At 43.3% G+C, this 18,793-nt stretch overlaps 1 protein-coding gene across 5 annotated transcripts in view; it reads right to left on the minus strand.

The window, feature by feature from the left end:
• Nucleotides 1-665: 665 nt before the first annotated feature.
• Nucleotides 666-18,793, minus strand: part of FGF13 (fibroblast growth factor 13) — a 332,528-nt gene continuing 314,400 nt past the window's right edge. For all 5 annotated transcript variants that reach the window (XM_087749067.1, XM_087749070.1, XM_087749069.1 and 2 more), the window contains 2 exons: nucleotides 3,411-3,609; nucleotides 666-2,170 (listed from right to left, as the gene is read on the minus strand). In XM_087749067.1, coding sequence (XP_087605193.1) covers nucleotides 2,034-2,170; nucleotides 3,411-3,609 — 336 coding nt within the window. In that variant the 3' untranslated portion in view covers nucleotides 666-2,033. The remainder of the gene's footprint in view (nucleotides 2,171-3,410; nucleotides 3,610-18,793) is intronic.

Raw genomic sequence — 18,793 nt, forward strand, 5'->3', positions numbered from 1 at the left:
GCCTCCATTTCCATTATTCGCTTCCAGAACTGGTTCTTCCGCCACCCGTGGTGAGAATTTGTTCCTCCTAGGATTTCTTGAAACACCTTGATGAGTGAAGCTCACCTGTCAGAGCTGCCTGGATGAGAAAAGTTCTCACTGATGTTTTTGGAGAGAAAAGGCAGGAGAGAGGACATTTTCTCTCCAGAGCACATGCACAAAGGCAGGAGGCATAGGAACCTTTTTCCTCAAGACCAGATAAAGCTGGCTCTTGAACTGCAGTGATGCACAACAAACTCTGAGCATCCTCAGGGTGCCACTCAGGCAGGAGCAGTGCTTGACTTACCAGATCTCTTTGGGACCCCCTGTACCGAGGGCCGCGGGGAGGCGTGCTGCGAGGTAGCGCTGCGTGGCTGCACTAAGGAAGTCTAACAGGGAGGGCAGACACGGAGAAGCTGGAGAAGCTCAAAGCAGAGGAGTGCAATTCACTGGGGCTCCAGCAGCGCACAGCAGAGGGGCTGTTACCAAGACTTTGTGGCACTTAATCGTCACTATGTTTTGAGTATCTCGGCTGGGCATGTAAGACCAGTTCTAACAATATCCGAAAGAAACAACATGTTCTCATTTGTATAGTGTACGGCATTACAGGGGAATAACCCATTACATAGAAAGATTTTGAACATTAATTACGGTATCTTTTATAACTTTATAATTTAACTGCCAACCCTTTCCCTTGAAATTAATCATGGATGTACATCATATAATCAAACAAGCTTTTTTAAAAAGTACATCTTAATATAAATAGTTTATTCAGTGCATGGTTGTGTATACAACAAATAATAAACAACTCTTTTGTACGAGGCAGAAAGCTGCCTGTACAGAACTATGTCAGTTTTGGAGCACAGAATCCAACGATGATTAATGCACAAAATCTTACACATCATGCAACTCTATGCCAATATTCCAACTTTCTCCCATGCAACAGACATGATGACCTAAATGGAAACCTAACTACATTTTTTAAACAATTGTTTCCAATAGCATGTATAAGTATATGTTGTTTAGGGGTAACCTGTCCTAACGCTTCCTCCTACACAATATTGACGTGCCCGTTACAGTGAAAGAAGGACTTTTACAAATAAGACGTTTCTTATAAAAAAATTAAGTCACCTTAATTCCACAGTTTCTGTCTTTAGAAAAGAAGCCACAACAATAGTTTAACATGACACACAAAATGGAATTAAGAGAAATCTACACTGGAGGATAATTTTCTCCCTTTCTGTTAACTTCCACTTGGGATAACAAAACAACTTAATTCCTACAGACTGGGGTTAGCACAAGAACTTTACCAGAAACTACAAATCTATAAAAATTTATATTTCATTGTGTTTAAAACCACAAGAACACTGTTTGCTTGAGCCTGAGACACCAACTCTCAGTTCCAACCCTGAATTTTTAATTATTTTTTTAAAGACATAGCTTTAAAGACCCATTGGAGTTCAGAAATCAAAAAGTTGCACTATTCCAAATTAAAGGATACATTTTTTTATCAAGCCTTAGATATAAAACGGTAAGCCAAGGAAACAACAGAGTTTACATATTTGTTTTTTGTTTGCCCCTATAAAACATACAAGCATTAAAATTTCCTTTGAAGAGCAAAAGTGGTCTTTTTCTGAGTTGGAAAGCAAATTCTTATCAGCAGTGAATGCTGTGAAATGTTTTTGTTTCGTATTCCACAAAGCACAGGAGAGAGAGAGAAAGAGAGAGAGAAAAAGAGAGAGAGAGAGAGCTGGACATTTCTTCTCCGAGATTTATTCCGCAGTTACGTTTGCTGGCTATCCAAGTGCCTTTTGATATGCACAAGCATATTCTACATTATTGGGGTATATCCTTTGACAACCGGTAGATCTAATGGCTGATAAACGAGTGACCTATGCAAGTTCGGTGGCTTGTCCTGGGCAATTGAACGTTTGGATGAAAGACTGCTAGTAAGAATTCAACTGCATCCAGAGGTAAGGTTCTGTTTAGAGAGCACTTGGCTTGCCTGAACCTGGCTACGTTGACTCGTTTTGGCTCATGGATTTACCCCCATTTAGCACTCCTGAAACACTTCTGCTCTTTGTTGGGGTCCCACTTCCAGATCTTGAGAACTCTGTGAGATCGTGGAGAGAAGGCTCTTTGTACATGGCCACTGTAAAGCAAAAGAGAGGCAGCACATCAGCATGCATTACGGGCTGCTCAGTCTGTTGGTGCAAAGGCCGGTTGTGAAACATTGTGATTTTTCATTCAGCAATATGCAATGTAAGGAGCGAATGGAAGAAACGTGGCAAGGGGCCCTCTTCCATTTCAAACACTCCCTAAGAACCTCTGAGGTCCTCTTCAAGGGAATGACATTTTAAAGAAGGGAAAAACCACAGCTTCCTCCCTCTCCCACTTAAATCACCCAGTTACCCGCTGCACTTACAAAACTCTGCAAGATAGACCTAAGCAGATATAAGTCAACATTTCCTTATTAATGGGGAAGCAGTGCTGTTGACAGCTGTGATTTGACCTGTTACTTGTATACGTAGCCTAAGCAGGTGGGTGTGAAAATGGATTTTCAGTCTTCTGTTTCCTTTAGAAGTGAGGATCAACCTTGACATCAGTTGCCTAACACCTAGTCCTAAATGTAGACTGTCAAACAAGTCCAGCATCTGCCCAGACCTATGCACCTTTGAAATATCCTCTCTGATCTCAAAATGACACTGCCTTAAAAGGCTACCTAAGAGCATAACCCAGAAGTAGAAGGCTTCATTCCTCTTAAGGAAGGAGCATATGGAAGCTAGTTCTGGAGCACAGGCGCACCTCCATACATCGACTAAGATCGCCCTCTTTGCATTGACCAAAGAGGGAGCCAAGTCTGACCACAGTCCTGATTCAGATCCTTCCGTTAACTGGGATCCCTGTACAGCCTGGCTTTTAATACATAGCAGTATACGTATGCCACATGCATTATTACCTTTAATGTCATATGCTGATACCACATTAATTGCGGTTTAATAACAACTGCACATTAGAGCTTTATCTCAGGCAAAAATAGACAAACAAACATCCTGTAACATAAAGCACAGATTGACAAGCTATACAGCAAATCGCTGATGGCCTGTGAGCAGATGTTTGAGCCATTCCAGGTAGAGCCTTCATTATCTATAACGGCGACACTGTGGACTTCGGGCACAGAGAAACTAATATTTGTATTTGGTTAGAGAAATGCAGAGGTAACGTAGAGAAACCTAAGAAAATGTAGCTCTGGTTACATTAACTGTGTTACAGGACATTATACTCCTGTTATATAAGTAGCTGAACCCTTCAAGTACGTATGCACAGTGATTAAACATCTCTGACATAAGATAAGGTCAGTTCAGATAGATGGACCAAACCCAAGCAATTACCTTTTAATGGTTTTGGAAGAAAGTGTGCTGCAGGTTTGTTTTTCTTCACGTGGTTTCCTTTCATTATTTCTCCTTCTTTGTTAAGACCCAAATACCAGCCCCGGCCAGACTGTTGCTGTCTGTAGATCATTGAAGAATACGTCACATAGTAGTTTTCAAATACTGATTCTTTGAACTTGCATTCAGGTGTAAAATGTTCCTGTAGGAAAGTAACAGATCAATAAGTGCAGCACTGAATCTCACATCAGTTAATGAAAAAGCATCCAATATTCATTGCTTTCCCAACAGTTAAAAGACGTACCTCTCACCCTCCACTATCCAATTATGAAACACGGGCCCTAAAAGTATTAACAAAAGAGTAACACAATTTTAAACCCGTGAAATGACGCTGTGAGCAGCTCAAAGTAGCATAATAAAATCTTTTTGAACAATGAGTAAAATGTCTAAGTGAAGAATTATTGATTGACGCAACTAATGGACATTAGGCAGGTGCAGCCCTGATGTCAACCCCAAGGGACCAGCTGTGGTCCAGCCCCACAGGCGAGAAGTGAGGCCATGTAATGCCTTTGTGCATTAACTGCTGGCCTTAACTGCTTGTGAGGAAAGTGCAATAAAAATTCAAAGCCAGGATGCCATGAGTAAATGGTCATCTCTTACTAACCCAGCAGTATTAAGTTAGCTTGTAGAAGCTGCCTCTTTGGTCTAATCTGTGCTCTTTTTCTGCCCAGTGTCTCATCCACTGAAAGCCCAGCTGTCAGAGACCCATGCAGACATTAGCCTCTGCTCTGGGACTGGCAAGAGTTAAATGGTACCATAACTGAAAGTATGTGGGATCAAGCTTCAGTCTTCATGTTGAATTGCACTGCTTCTTTTGAGGAGATGGTATTGGGCAAACAGTTAAAATAAAGAGCAATAGTCCAGAAGAGAGACTTTTTCTTCCTGCCAGTGGTGTGACTGGCTTTCCCTGTGCAATGGTCTTGACTCAATCAATACCTTTTGGCGCTATTGCCCAGATTCAAAAAATACAGATATGAAACATGGATCTTGGAGGGACCTAAGGCCAAAATGCCAGCACCACTCAGCTGCTTCCTAACGCTTCTGCGTGATTCAGGTTTTTTCACATTAACAATTCTGACAATGTCTCACCTCTGGACCCCTAAAAGTCCATAAAATATGAGAGAGGAAGGGCTTGGTCTGGTGATGCAAATGTTAATATCACAGTCCTGTCTGTCGGCACACTGCACAGCAGCCAGCTGTTTGCTGGTCTTTCCTTGTGAAGGCAGCCAGCTTTGGTGGAGCTGCCCTTGTGCTTAAAGTATCCTACAGCGGCGTGAAAGAAAGGAGGAAAAAATGTGCTTGCATAATAATTGTAATTTTGGTTTTAAAAAAATGAAACGAAATTAAATGTCTCAGGAGCTTAAGATGTTCTTATCTAGTTTCTCAAAGATTCTTCTGTGAGAAAAAGATAGTATTTAAAAAAAAGATCACTATGCGTTTTCTGTACATCTTTTGCCATTTTGTCTTCTCCTAGGAGAAAGGAAAAAACCTCCCATCCTCTGACTGGTGTTTGCTTCGACAAAGAATGCCAAGTAAGCAATTTTCTTCTTTTTTTCTTCAAGCTAATTGGCTCTTATTTAGTTAATTGATGATTGGTTTCAATTGCTGTCAAACGGGGACAGTCACTGCATTTTTGCAAGATTTCTAAATAAAAGCCTTCCATCACTGTACCCTGCCCAGCGCTAGCCATGTTAACAAAGACTATTGCAAGCATATCATCCAATTAGCAGCAAAATGGAAAACTACAGTGCTCCCACCGGAAGATTATGGTTTATGTACAGTAATTTGGAGCTCTTTTGGGTACAAAAGGCCTGCTTGTACACAGTGGCAGAGGGTCAGATTGCAAACAGAACCACGACATTTACTCTGGCTCTCTTAGGAAGCAAGTTAACCTCAGTATGAGCAGCAGGAGCCAACAGCCTGCAGAGTCCCCTGAAACAGAGTAGGGAGACAGAAAGAGACTAAAAAACTCCTTCACCCCTGATTTTTCTCTTGACTGTGGGGCTTGCGATGACAAGCCGTGGTGGAAGCCCTGTGCAGGTTTTGCAGTGAGTTTGCAGTTGAGCCCGCGTACAGCCAGCCACCCCCACGAGCATCTCAGACAGCAGTCCTCTCCCTGGAGCATCCCGCAATTCAGCAGTTACTACCGTGGTGGTGATTTCTCGTGACAAACAGCGGGGCACAGAAACAAAGACACCTCTATGTAACGTGCTCGGTTACCATGCCAAATTCCCTCCCAATTTTTCCAGCACTAAAGCAGACCACCTCATTCACCTAACTGGCTTGGCACAGAATCGTGCTCCTTTGTCTTGACTGACATCTGCTTAATTCCTCAGCTGCAGCTTCAGAAAGGTGCTGCACAGTGGGAAAGGCATCCTCCTTGCCAAATAAAAGTTGATCCCACATGAGCTGTTTGCAGAAGCTGAAGTGCTCTGCTTGCTCCTGAATACTAAGCAGCTGCTTACCTTTTCCAAGTGTTTGTTCCCACCCATCACTTGCCTGTAGTTTAATCCAATGTGTGTCTTTCCTACTCATTAAAAAGAAAACCCAGGGAGGAGAACTGCTGAGGGAAGCTCTGAGTGAGGAATGCTAGCAGATGTGCTCCTGATTTGGGGGCATTACAATTAAAATGCACTTTTCCAAGCTTGGCAAGTCCACGTGTCAACCTAACTGGGGCTTCTATCAGCACATCAGTTCAAAACACAGTGCAGAGCAGCAAGTGCAAAATGGCCATTATGTTATCTTTGCTGGCAAATTCTTTAATAACGTACTGAGTAAGTGCAAGTTAAAGCTGGGAGAGGGCGAAGTGCCCCAATTAAAACTGATCTTTTCTAGCTCATATAGTCAATACTATTGAAAATTTATAAATATAAATAAGTGTCGAATTCTAAGACCAGTTTTTTCCTGTCTCTCAGCTGTCCTCTTTGTCTGTCTTTGCAATGAAAATAATTCAAATGAGTTCTGAGAAGTCCAACATTATGAATATATCGTTACGCAAAACATGAAAAATAGATATTTGTGTGAAATAATATTTCAATCACAGCTTACCTCAGAAGTCAGGCACCTACATGACAGTAAATTGCACTCACCCGAGCCCCTGACACATGCACCCTAACAATGAACAAGGGAATGAATGAATAAATAGAAGTTAAAAAGAAAGTGCTAGATTCACTGTAGTCATGACTCAGCCATGCTTAAGTAAGCAAGAAGATGAACTGTCAGGAACTTCTTCTTGGTTTTGAGCTGATCAGCTGAACTACTGAAATGTTTCTTCATAAATAGATCTGCAGCTGCATTAAATGTGTGAAAAATAATTAAAAGAATAATTTGGTGTATGATAATATGGTAAAAAGGCCTTGTAGCATACACTTAGAGTGGCTGCATTTCCAGGCAGCTGACTAGATTACATCTAAAATAATCCAGTCTCTTCCATACAAATACTGCATTATGGGTATACCAAGGCTGAAAGCTAAACTACTGTAAAAGCCAAGCTGGAATTCTTCCTGCTCTAATTGTACAAAAGCCATGTTTGAAGCCAAAGATCATCCAAATCATCAGCCATCACACTCACCTACACTGCAGGACTGAATATTAATTCTTTTGGCTCCCAAATGATTGTGATGCAGGAATTCAGACCTCCCATAGACAGAAAATGGGAAATCTGCTTTAAAGAAAGGTATTTAGTGTGTTCAAGTTTCTGTCATATTATAGAAGCCGCTCGTCAGGATGGCTGTAGGCACAGTGCACATAAGAGGGCAAAAATGTTTGCTCTCTGCTATTTATTTCATACTGTATTTGCATTGTGGATACCATCAGCAGGGGACATCACCAAATACTTTATGGAATAGTAAGTTTAAGTCATTAGGTCAATACTGACTTTGTTAAATGCCTGTAACTGTAGGCTGAATGTCCTGCAGCTACCCTACAGCAGCTGACCTGAACAATATCAGATAGATTCAGATAGATTTAGCGCTAGGAGTATGAATAAACAACGAGGAAAAAAGAAAAAAAAAAAACAACCAAAACTTTGAAAAGTGTTTGGGAAAAGTATTGGGTACTTGGGAAACTTGGAAAATACTATTGAGCATATATTTATGTTCCATGTGATCAATGACTATGTCTGTGTATGGGATTTATTCTTTATTTTCTCCACTTAATGAAAATTGGATTTTTTTCCCTTCATATCCTGATTTCTTTCAGGACTATAATGTAGCCCAGGGTCCATTCTATAATCATGAATTTTTGAAGGAGCCTCTTTAAGGCTCCAAAGTAGTGATTTTCTGCGCCACTGAGCCTGCCTTTTTTTATTAACAGAGATTGATTTTCTCCATCTTGGCATGTGAAGTTCCAGGGTGTATCCTCTGGATCATCACCCTGTAATGCGCAGCGATATCAACAGCACAAGATGTGAATACTTCAACTTTAATGTTATCAGAAATAACAGCTTTTAGATCACCAGTTTGAGAAGATTCTCTGAAGAAACCAGTATTCCGTGAAGCCACCAAAAGCAGTTTGCTATAGGAATGGAAACTTAGAATTATCTTGAAGCAATTTATTCTGGATCAGATATGTTACAGTTCCCTTAGATAGGTTCCAATCCCACAATATTGTCCATTTTGCTTAAATTTACCTATTTTGAGGAATCCTAGTGATTTCAGTGGGAGCAACTCACAATATGTGAATATGTACAGGTCTTGTAGGACTATAATTAGGAAGACTGTTTGACCATGTAATCATGACTGTATACAACAGTCACCAGTCACAGCAAAAGACATGCTCATCAAAAAGCTGTGTGGGCTTTTGAAGACAGATGCTGTATCAGTGCAGTGAGGAGCTTCATTTTGGCTATGTCTATTCCAGGTGAGTTCTCACAAAGACAACATAGGTAGCCCAGAGCCCTCAGGAGCTGCTGTAAAGCTAAACTAACTGCTGCTTGAACAAAAAGCTACTGCTGAACAGGAATTTGTGGAAGGCTGTAATTCCCCTTCAGTCAATTCACTACAACCTGAAAGCATGTGTACCGGCCGTGCGACCACGTAAAGAAGAAATTATTCAAAATTATATAGAAAAGATACACTAAATTCTTTCATCAGGAAACCTACTTACTGGCAGGTGTGATAGGAAGGCACAATTTTCCTGGAAGGTGATCCCAAACAACTCCATAGGATGAAATTGCCTGGGATAGTGCAATCAGCAGGAATTTATCAAGTGAAACACAAACTGTCAGGGGTGTGTAAATTTATTTAGGACAAAGCTTCTAGAAAGGGTAAAATGGAGCCTAAGGAAGCAGCTGGATATCCAGCATCTCCAGAGTAAGATTTCAGGTTGTCACTAGGTATTCTCTGAATCTATGAGAAAAGCATTGAAAAGATCCTGTAATTATTCCCTTGACATTGTTCCTTTGCACAGCAAATCAAATGCACAAACTCAGGGAAAAAATGCACACAGGGAACTGAAGCAGAAAACGTATTAATTACAAATACAGAGATTTAGAGGTTTAAGTTTTGTTCATTACTCTTTTTCTAGCCTTATCAGCGACTCAGTTGTGAAAACTTGTCCAAGTCATCTTTGCCCAGATTTTTAAGTGGCATTTAGGCACATCAATAAATACCTATTTAAAGCTTGGTGCGTCACCTCTCAGCATGCTCTGCCCATGGAATGGATGTACTGCCTGATGACCCCAGGGAAAAAGACTCAGTGACTGTAAACAATGCTGAAATTTAATTGAGAGAGGAACTATGCATGATCATATTATTTTTCCCCTGTCTTTTGGTGATGCTTCGCTTCTACGACTGCATTGATTAACCAAAGCACTCCTTAATTGGGGGAAGAGAACTAATGCATGATACATACAGAAAGAAGACACTCTTCTGATTACTGCAGAGGAAATTAATCCTGTTAGAGAAAGCCTGTAATGTGGTTTAAAAGTTCTGCAAGATGCCCAGGAGAACACCTCACAGATGTCAAACACAGGCCCCTTTCCTAGTCCAGCCCACCAAGTTATGAGATATAATTCATTTGGTATGAATAAAAAAGAGAGAAAATTCGCTTTGCCCCAAAATGCTTCTCTTCTGCATCAATGCCGAGCTGCACTGAACATGTGATCCTGGAAGCATGGTACAGGAAAACCTCTGCAATTTCCTGATCAAGTCCTCTATAAATATTTTAATACCTTCTACTGCTTGTACCTACCCTTTTTTAATTTCTGTGGCTTTAGGGCACCAAACTTGCCAGTCCTAGTTCAAAATTAGTGACATTCTAATATGATAAAAGGAAGAAACTAGTCTTTAAACATTGCCTGTTCTGTGAAACTTGGGAAGGTTCATTAAGCAGTAAGTGCCCATCAGGTTGTCTGAGGGCTCTAAACCAGACTAACAGAGAATGATACAATCCTACTATTACCTAGAAGCTGCTTTTTAAGTCTTATTTAATTTTTATAGTTTCACACATACGGAAGTCCTGTTACTGCTTCTAAATCTGTAAAGGGAAGCCTATGTATTAATCTGCAATTAAGCCTCATTGGAGAGAGATCTTCTCTACTAGTGTAAGCATGGGTTTGGGGGTTAAAAAAAAAAAAAAGAATAACTTTCTCAATGTCTAGCCAAAGGTTTTATTGCATGATGAAGCCTCATGATTCATGGACTGCACTCCCAGGTTCGGTCAAGGACTGGTTAATACCACTATAGCCTCTGACTAAGGTAATCTCCAGTTGAAAAATGGGAGATCCTGCATGTTTTCCCTATACTTCCACACTTCGATCTCATATTCTTCTCTAGGTATGTGCCACAGGTCATCTTTGGACAGTGAACTCGCTGGACCTTGGATCTGATCTGCTACAACTTCTCATGATCCTCCCTCCCGTGTGACTGAGTCAAGCAGAGGAACTAAACCTTCCTGGCTGAGCAAAGCACCAGGAGCTACCCTCCGAGGAGATCAACCGAAAAGCAGGAGCTGCCTCAATACATGACCTGCATGGACACTACAGAAAACAGGGATGCTGGAAAAGATGTGCTCCCTGAACACAAGCTGGGAAAGATCCCGCCTGCTCAACCTGGACAAAAAAATCAAGTCATCTTACATCACCAAAGGCAGCTGAAGCTAGTAACTACCTATACCTACTGCATAGGTAGCTGTGTGTAGTGTATGAATACCCAGAGCCCATGGAGGCTGGTGGTTCATTTCAGCAGCCTTGGGATCATGCCAGCTGGTGAATCCTGCTCCCATTCAAAGCTACAGGAGAACTCCCTTTTCCTCTCAATAGGCTCACGATTTTCCCCAGAGAAGCCAATCCTTTTCATAATTTTCCTAAGCTCATTATCTCTGTTTCCTGCAACAGTGGCTTCCACAGGTGAAGCCAGCACTGCAGAAAACGTATTTAAAATGTGTCCGTTGTTGTTTTTTGTCATAAGCAAATTTCTTGCCTTATTTTTTTACAGCTTTCTTCTCTCAGCTTTTAATTTTGGAAAACAGCACATGAAAGTACCCAGTGTGCCTCTTCCGTGCCATTCATTACCTCACATCTCTCTATCATGTCTCTGCTTATTCATCTCTTGTCTTAACTAAGCGGGCCTAATCTTTTTAAATCTCTCCTCCTATGAAAGGTTCTCTGTGCCTCTAATCATTTTCATTACCCTTCACTGAATCCTTTCAATTTTTTTTTCTCTACCATTTCCAGAACTGAAACACAACATTTAAAAAGAGGCTGTACCATTGAGTTGCATAACGGAGGTAAGATATTTTCAGTCATTTGTCTTATGACAAAGTAAAATGGTCTCTGCTGTTCAGCGTCACTATTGTGCATTCGTACAAAAGTTCTCTATCTTTTAAGTTGTGTCTCTGATAAATACGGTCCAATTTTATGGTATTTCTGACCCTCTGATCAGTCAGTATACCCAAGCTTAAAAATTAAAGGAAGAGAGAAGGAAGCAAAAGGCAGATAGGGCAGCTTTCTTCCCCAGAACTAGAGCAGAGAGCCCCAAAGATGCTAAGCAGCCTATTTTATAACATACCCATTATTACACAGATAACCTGCCAGCCATTGCAATCAGATTTCTAGCAGTTATAATTGACATCAAATCCTGGTATTGTCAAATCTCTCTGACACAGCTGTTTTGCAGAATGTCCTCAGCTTACGTGTGTCATGCATTACTTTTTTCTAAGTTGAAAAACTCCTTTTGAAGTATGGGGACCACATTCTGCTTTCAGTTACAGACAGCTACATCCCACTCGTTTTAATGCCAAGCCCTGAGCCCATTACCATTTGCTGAACACGGCCAGTGGCAAGAGATGCTGAAGGACTAAGAGGAGTCTGAGCCTGTCTTAGGAGACACTGCAACTGCCTTGTTTTGAGTGAACTACTTGTGGTTTGTTCCTCTGAGTTGCTAATTGCCTGCCAGCTCTCCCTTTGGCTTTGTATGTCACCACCTCAGTGGGACACAGGGACAGAGAAACCGTGCAAAGCCTGGTATCTCCCACCGAGCAGCAACAAGCTCCAGCAAGAATGCACCGAGGAAAAGTCACTCTGTCAGGCAGATGAGTGTGGCATGAAGAGACATCACTTTGTCACAGCCCGGCCGCTGCGAGGGGGAGATGTCTGCGAGCTGGCAAGACCGGCTGAGAAAGAAAACACGTTCCCGTCCCAGTAGCCCTTTTACACAATTACTCTTGTATTTGTCTGCACGATCGCTGCCACTGGGGGAAACCCACACTACTGCTGCTAGGGCTGCGGAGCGCAGCGCGGCAGCCGTGGGTTAATTTGCTCCTGGAACAAGGTGACTTGGCCGGCATTTGTTAAAACACCACCTGGGAGCGAGGGACAAGAAGGGCAGCACAACCTTTCTGCTGCCACATCGAGTGCCTTGGCCATACCATCCTGAAATGCTGCTCACAGTTATGTGGGTTGTAAGAGGCTGCAGGAGACAGGTAACCTGGGATGGGGTTCAGCGGGCAGCAACAGCCACAGCGGGGCACCCCTGCCCTCAGCAGAGAGGATGGGCAGTGATGCTGGAGCACTGCATCACCGAACGCTCCCCTGACGCTTTTGTGGTCGCAGCTCTCCTAGCACCAGGGAGCTCCCCAGACAGGCTCTGCAGAACTAGCAGGGCTCATTAGCAGAGTGTGGGATTTACTGCTGTATCCTAGATACAGGACATCAGCCCTGGGGTAAGGAGATGGAAGAGATCTCCTTCAGACTGTCACCCGTGAATTCATGCAGATTTATCTTAAAGTGCCCAAAAACCAACAATCTAATCAGTGTTTGCAGCAAGCTCTAAATCTGTTTAATTACAAGCAGGGACATGACCCTTTTACCAGTAGCTGCTCCTAAAATTCTATGGAAAAAAGGAAAGCATGCAAAGGTTTCTCTTCTTTTGGGGGAAGGGCAGCTGAACGAACAACAGTCAGAACAAGTGCTACAGTCCTTCCCGTGGGAATAGGTGACAACAGGGAATGCTGTTTCTGTGGTAACCTGCAACCTGGCTGAAAGACTGTCTGTACAACCGCTGTGAGTTATAATGGGTAAATCGATGTGGAAGTGATCTCCTGGTCCTTTGCTGCTTTGGTGAGGTGCCACCCTATGTTTCTGATGGCAAACTCGTGGAGGCGGCACACTTCCACCCGAAGGCTGGGCAGGTAGCTCTCCCAAGCCCAGCCTCAGCTCAGCTCGGACCTCCCCAAACTACCACGAGCCGCCTCACTGACGTTAAAGAAGAAAGATGGGGTCTGCCCCGGAGGAAGCGCTTAGAGATGGATGCTGCTGAATGAGCTCTTTTTCTGCACACTAGAAATTGCCTCTGCTCACTGACTGCGAGAAGCTGCAACTGGAAGATAAATAACAGCATGAGCTGCAGGAGAAGAAATAATGCCACATTACATCAAACAGGACCTTGCTTCACTGTCAGCTTAGAGTCTATTCCGCACCAAAGGACAGCCCTGCCATTTGGCCTGTATATTTTATTAATGTGGATGCATATTTATGGCGCTATGGATTAGCTGATACTTTGGCGTTCAATACCGTCCTTTTACGCTGGAGTTCTCAGCAAAGGCATTTGTCCTGTCTGCTGTTATTCCTCGTGTGCAGTTAGCAGAGCTCTCAGATGGCTGCTGTTCTCTCCCCAGACCGGCCCCCTGCACTGCCTGGGCTGGAATCGCTGCCGTAGAGGTGCCTCACCTATACCATATACAACCGCATCTGGTTTGGGAACCCACGGTAAACCTCTGTGAAGTACGAAATGCAGTATAATCTTTGGACTGGAATTATGTACTAAAAATAATATTAATGCCAAACTAATAGGCCTATTAATTAGGTTTTTATTCTGCAAAGCACTACATTGCATGCTTAATTTTTAACACAGATAATGTCAGTGTCGGGAAAGTTAAGCAGGTCATTACACTGAACAAAAGCAGTGACTCTTTCAGGACCTGATCCAAAAGGCATTATGACCAAGGGAAAGACTACCCATGACTTCACTGCATTTTGATTAGTTTTCGAATGTTCGCGTAGCGTGCAAAGAAACATATATGTGTTGCTTTAAGAAATCAAGGCTATTTGATATTTGCCACTATTAATTCAGCTTACTTGCTTAGTATGAGGTGTAAGTAAAAAAGATTAAGCTTAATAATAACAGGAATATCACAGGTTCACGGAGCTGGTTAGCTCCACCCTGACCAAACCAGCGTCTCTGTATGACCAAATGGTAATGCGACCTTTTCAAATGAGCTTGATTTACTGCAATCCATTTATTCATGAATGCCATGGATGGATGTTTTTCAAACCTCGGTAGTTTGACAGTGCCAGGACATTACTGGCAGCCAAACCCTGCTTCTTGATATAGAGCGGCGATGCTCTTCGGAATTCCTCCGCCCTCATGGCTCCCTAAATTATGCTATTGAAGATATGCTGCTAAGAGGATCTCAGAGGGATGTTTGTATTAGATGGCAGGCTAATTGAGGGATTTGAGAGATTTCAGATGGCAAAAACTTTTAAAAACAAGTTAATCAAGGATTATACAAGGGAGATGAGATGTAAGAGTGACCCTTTATTTGAGAGTTGATGCTGACTGGCAGAAAACATTTGTTTGAGCAGGTAAAGACCCTACCTAAGAAGGGACACTTATGCAGAGAACAGGCTGAATTTCTCCTTGTAAATGACATATATGCATTTCTCATGAGCCACACTTTGAGGGTCAGATTAATGGAAATTCAAGTTTGGTGAAGTTTTCCAGCACGTTGCACAGGAAAAACCGTGCAGCAGAGCAGAGCCCAACCTCCTCTGCAACAGGCACAGGTAACGGGAGCCTGTGTGTCATTCGGGGAAGCCGTGCATTAGTGTTTAAAACACTGCATTGCTCTAACAAGCAAGTTGGCACCACATAGCTTGAGAAGCGGGAGGCACGTTACAGCCAGCGCTCGACCTGCAGCGAGCTCTCTGGCAAAGTCTGAATCCATCCCTAGGAACAGCTCAAACAGACAAGGAGGGCAGCAAACAGCCACTGCCACATCTCATCAGCCCCTCGGAAACCAGCCCAGGCAGAGCCACGGGGAAACCTCACGGAAACATCAGACAGGCCCACAAAACTGCCTCCGAAATACAGTTTCTCTGGGTTTTACAGTTGTTACTTCTACCAGCAAGCCACATAATGCAGACAGAAACAGACATTTCTAATACCTCATTTCATGATATGGCTATGCCATTAACATCTAGAGACTGGGCCGAATATAAGTCCTCTTAACAGTCCTCCAACAACTGTCCTAATGAAGTTAAGAATACATGCTTTCGTTTTCAGTCATTTATGGGAAGTTTTCTCTAAAACAAATACACAGTCTAATAGGAACCCCTGTCCTTCCAAGAGACAGCCTGAGCACAGAGATAAGCTTATAAAGCTCTGTTTTCTTTCCCACACAGTGATACGGACTTTGCGAGGGTCTGCCATTTGGCTATTTCACGACTCCCTGCTGCCCCTGGGCTGTGTAACAGATTACTCTGGAGCCAGACTTTTGGGAGACACCGTGCTGCTATTGTCTAAGCAGCAGAGGAGAAACGGGTCCCTGGTAAAACACTTGCAAAGCTAATTTAAACTTGGAAGACACCCAAATGTCTCTGGGAGGTGCAATTTAAAACCCTAACCTAAGATAGCCTGGACTGCAATCGCGGATTTCTGGGAACGGTGTGGAACAGTCGCTCCATGAGCCAAACACTGCAGATCTCTCTGTTAGAATATTTTGACAGGAGAGCAGTTGCCATTCTGAGTTATCTCAGAGAAAAAAAGTAACAAAACACTAAATTGAAACATAGGTACGACCACCACCTGGCTTACACATCTGCACCAGCACGTGCCTCAGATTTCTGAGAATTTGAGTCAAGGAATATTTAACATCTCAATCTCAATTTCTCAGATAGCGTTACCTGTTGAACAAACAGGGAGCTCTCTGAAAGGATTTAGCAGGGTTCTAGTACAGAGAAATCTTCGTCCCTGAATCGTACAAAAAGTTGAATGGTGTGAGCACCTTGTTTTTAACCCCAAATCTTGTATCTCTGCTACAGAAAGTCCTTTTAAGCACAGTTAAAACAAAGAACTTCTGGCACTAGATTAACAGATGCTGTATGTTGTATTGCGAGGAAGAACCTGAAAGGTAAGTCCAAGGCTTAGTTTGAAAACTAATGTATTTTTTCTTAAGAATCTAAACTGCCTTGGATCAGTTCTGCTGCTAAAATCTGGTTATCTATTTCCAAGTCAGCAAATAATAGCTGGCTGCAGCCAGCCAGGCAGAGAGCAGAGAGCTAAACCATATATATATATATATATACTTGAAACTATAAAGGTGAGCTTGTCCATCAGAAAAGGTTATCGTCTTTCAATTTACCCACTGGTTGATCTTCCATTTCACTGTCCAGGGCTACCTGTTGTTAGTATAATCTAACAAGCAGCAAAAAAGGCTGAGGGGAGAAGGCACAGCAGACCAAAGATTCAGGGGAATTCCTGATGAATCCTACCATCTGCCTTCTGAAGTCTGCATAAGGAATATGGGCTGGCAAGTTCAGAAATGCAGTTTTCCTGCAGGCAAGCAAGACTCCCTGGACATCTTTGGGCTTTGAGGGTTTTGAGGCTAAGCCTGTGGAGACCAAATGGGGTAACTAAATGCCATTTAAATTCTACACTGAACTAAAGTAAGACTACTGATGAAATAAATGGGATTCATCTATCTAAATATCCCTGAGGATCTGAGTCCAAATCTGCACCTGCATGTGCAAGTCCAAGCTCTGATTCATCTCATCTACCCTCAGGCATTTAAAAGAAACACGAAAGTTACGAGCTGGGTCAGTCTGGGATTTTCCTGTCCTCAACGAGCATAGCTGGGATAAATTACCCCCGGAGAGGATAAGGGAGGGTGGATCTGCCGTGTTTGACTCCTAGACCACAGACCCAGCTCTGCTAAAGCCTCTGGTCCTTTCTGAGTGCAGCGAGAAGAGGTGCAGCATCTCAGGGCAGCACCGCCATGCCCTATGCCACCGCGGTGCCCAAAGCCCGGAGACAGCGGCTGGCAGAGCAAGGCTTGCACGCCAGTGCTCGGCCGGGGCTGGCGTCCTGCAGTGGGGAGAGGCGAGAAGGGAAACCCCGGGGAGGTGAGGGCAGGGGTGGGAGGGATGGGAACAGGCAGAGATAAGACCTAGGTGGGAATGGAGGGAGAGAAGAGGGGTGGGAGACATGGTGGGCAAAGCAAACCAGGGGCCAGGCTTTTCCTACCAAATCACAAACTGAGCTGCAGAGGTGCTGGCCCCGTTCCTCCTCCAGTGTCACTGTGGGGGGTGAGGCCAGTCCGTGAGCTCTGCTGGAAGGCTTGGCAGGGCTGGTCCATGCCAGCATGCTGCGGCTCAGCAGAGCAGCACAAACTGTCCCCAGGTGGCCTCAGGTTGCCGTCCCCCATCACAACGTGAGATGGGTTAAGTGAGCTTTAGCACCAAGTAGTATATAGAAGAGGATTTCAGTTCTGCTCTCGCCCGATCCAGGGAAAGTCTGCCCCAGATCAGCCTTGGCATCAGCAGTCTGACTGCTGAAATGGAAAGAAATTACCTTGGATACATCCAAGATACAGTTTTTGCTTTGCAATATTTACAGGAATTTCTTTCCCCTTCACTGGAACAGCCCCCAAACCTTACAGTCTTATTTTGGCTAAGCTCCCATTGAAATGAATCACAAGTTTGCCTGAGTTAGTGCTCCAGGACTGAGCTCTAAATTATTAAAAGCAAATGATATGTAAGAATTTATGTCAATTTTCAAAACAGCTCAGCAAAGGTAGACAAAAATCCTTCTTTGAAACTAGTAGAAGGTATGTGGCTGAACTCCCAGTCTGCTTTGAAATCCAAGCCCTAGCTTTTTAGTGAAACACAGTGTCTTTTAAACCTCATATTTTAATCATCATACTTCTGTACAATGCAGAACTCTTACCTTGTTTCTTTGCTTCAAATACAACCTCCACCATTACTAGCTTTACAGTGTAAGCGAGCCCCTTGAATCACAAGCTGACGCTCTCCTCGTGGGAAAGCTGTAGGCTCGTTCCTTTTCTTCCTCGTGCAAAATAATCTACTGTCTGAACAGGCAAATGTACGTTCCCAGTGCGACCTGTCGATAGCCCTTCTTGTTCCTACACGGCACCTTCAGAGGACTCAGACTGAACATCAAATATTGCTTTAGGCATTACGTTTGCATTTGTAAAATCAGCCATAGGTACAGCCGCATCTGTAGCTCAATGGGTAATTAACTCTTCCCTGGATTTGGGGGTTTAGTGCATGCCACCTGCACAGCCCGGTGAGCTGGTGGCTTCTTGCTAAACTGGAAGCAATGTATATCAGACCGGGGCTGGCAGAGCTGCAGGTGCCCAGACTGGTAGAGACCGATCTCTGGGGTACATGACTTGCGGGAAACCTCCACGAGTGACACCCCAGGCCCTTGAGCCCAGCCTCAGCCCTTCGCCACGTCCACAGGTGCTCAGAGGGACCAGCTACTCGTGTTTACTTAATTCAGCAACACCACAGAAAAATTATCACCTTATCAGGGATTCCTAGACTTTCATTACAGTAGAATGTTTTTATAATTATTCCTAACTGGCTTCGCCTAGGATGTCTGAGCGCAGATTAATTGAGTATACAGAGTAATTATTTTCTTTCTGTAGGATAGAACAGTTTGGCTGCTGGTCTCTTGTCTTTTTAAGCTCAGGTTGGTGAAATTCAGCTCTTTGCTTCAGTGTACCCCATCACTGGATGTTTGTTATTGAAAGGCGGCTCCTGTCAGAGCAGAAAACACAGCCACACAAGCACAGAATACAAACTG

This window comes from Nipponia nippon, unplaced genomic scaffold, assembly GCF_047370975.1.
Source record: "Nipponia nippon isolate SJK-2023a ecotype South Korea unplaced genomic scaffold, ASM4737097v1 scaffold_12, whole genome shotgun sequence".
NCBI classification, from domain to species: Eukaryota; Metazoa; Chordata; class Aves; order Pelecaniformes; family Threskiornithidae; genus Nipponia; species Nipponia nippon.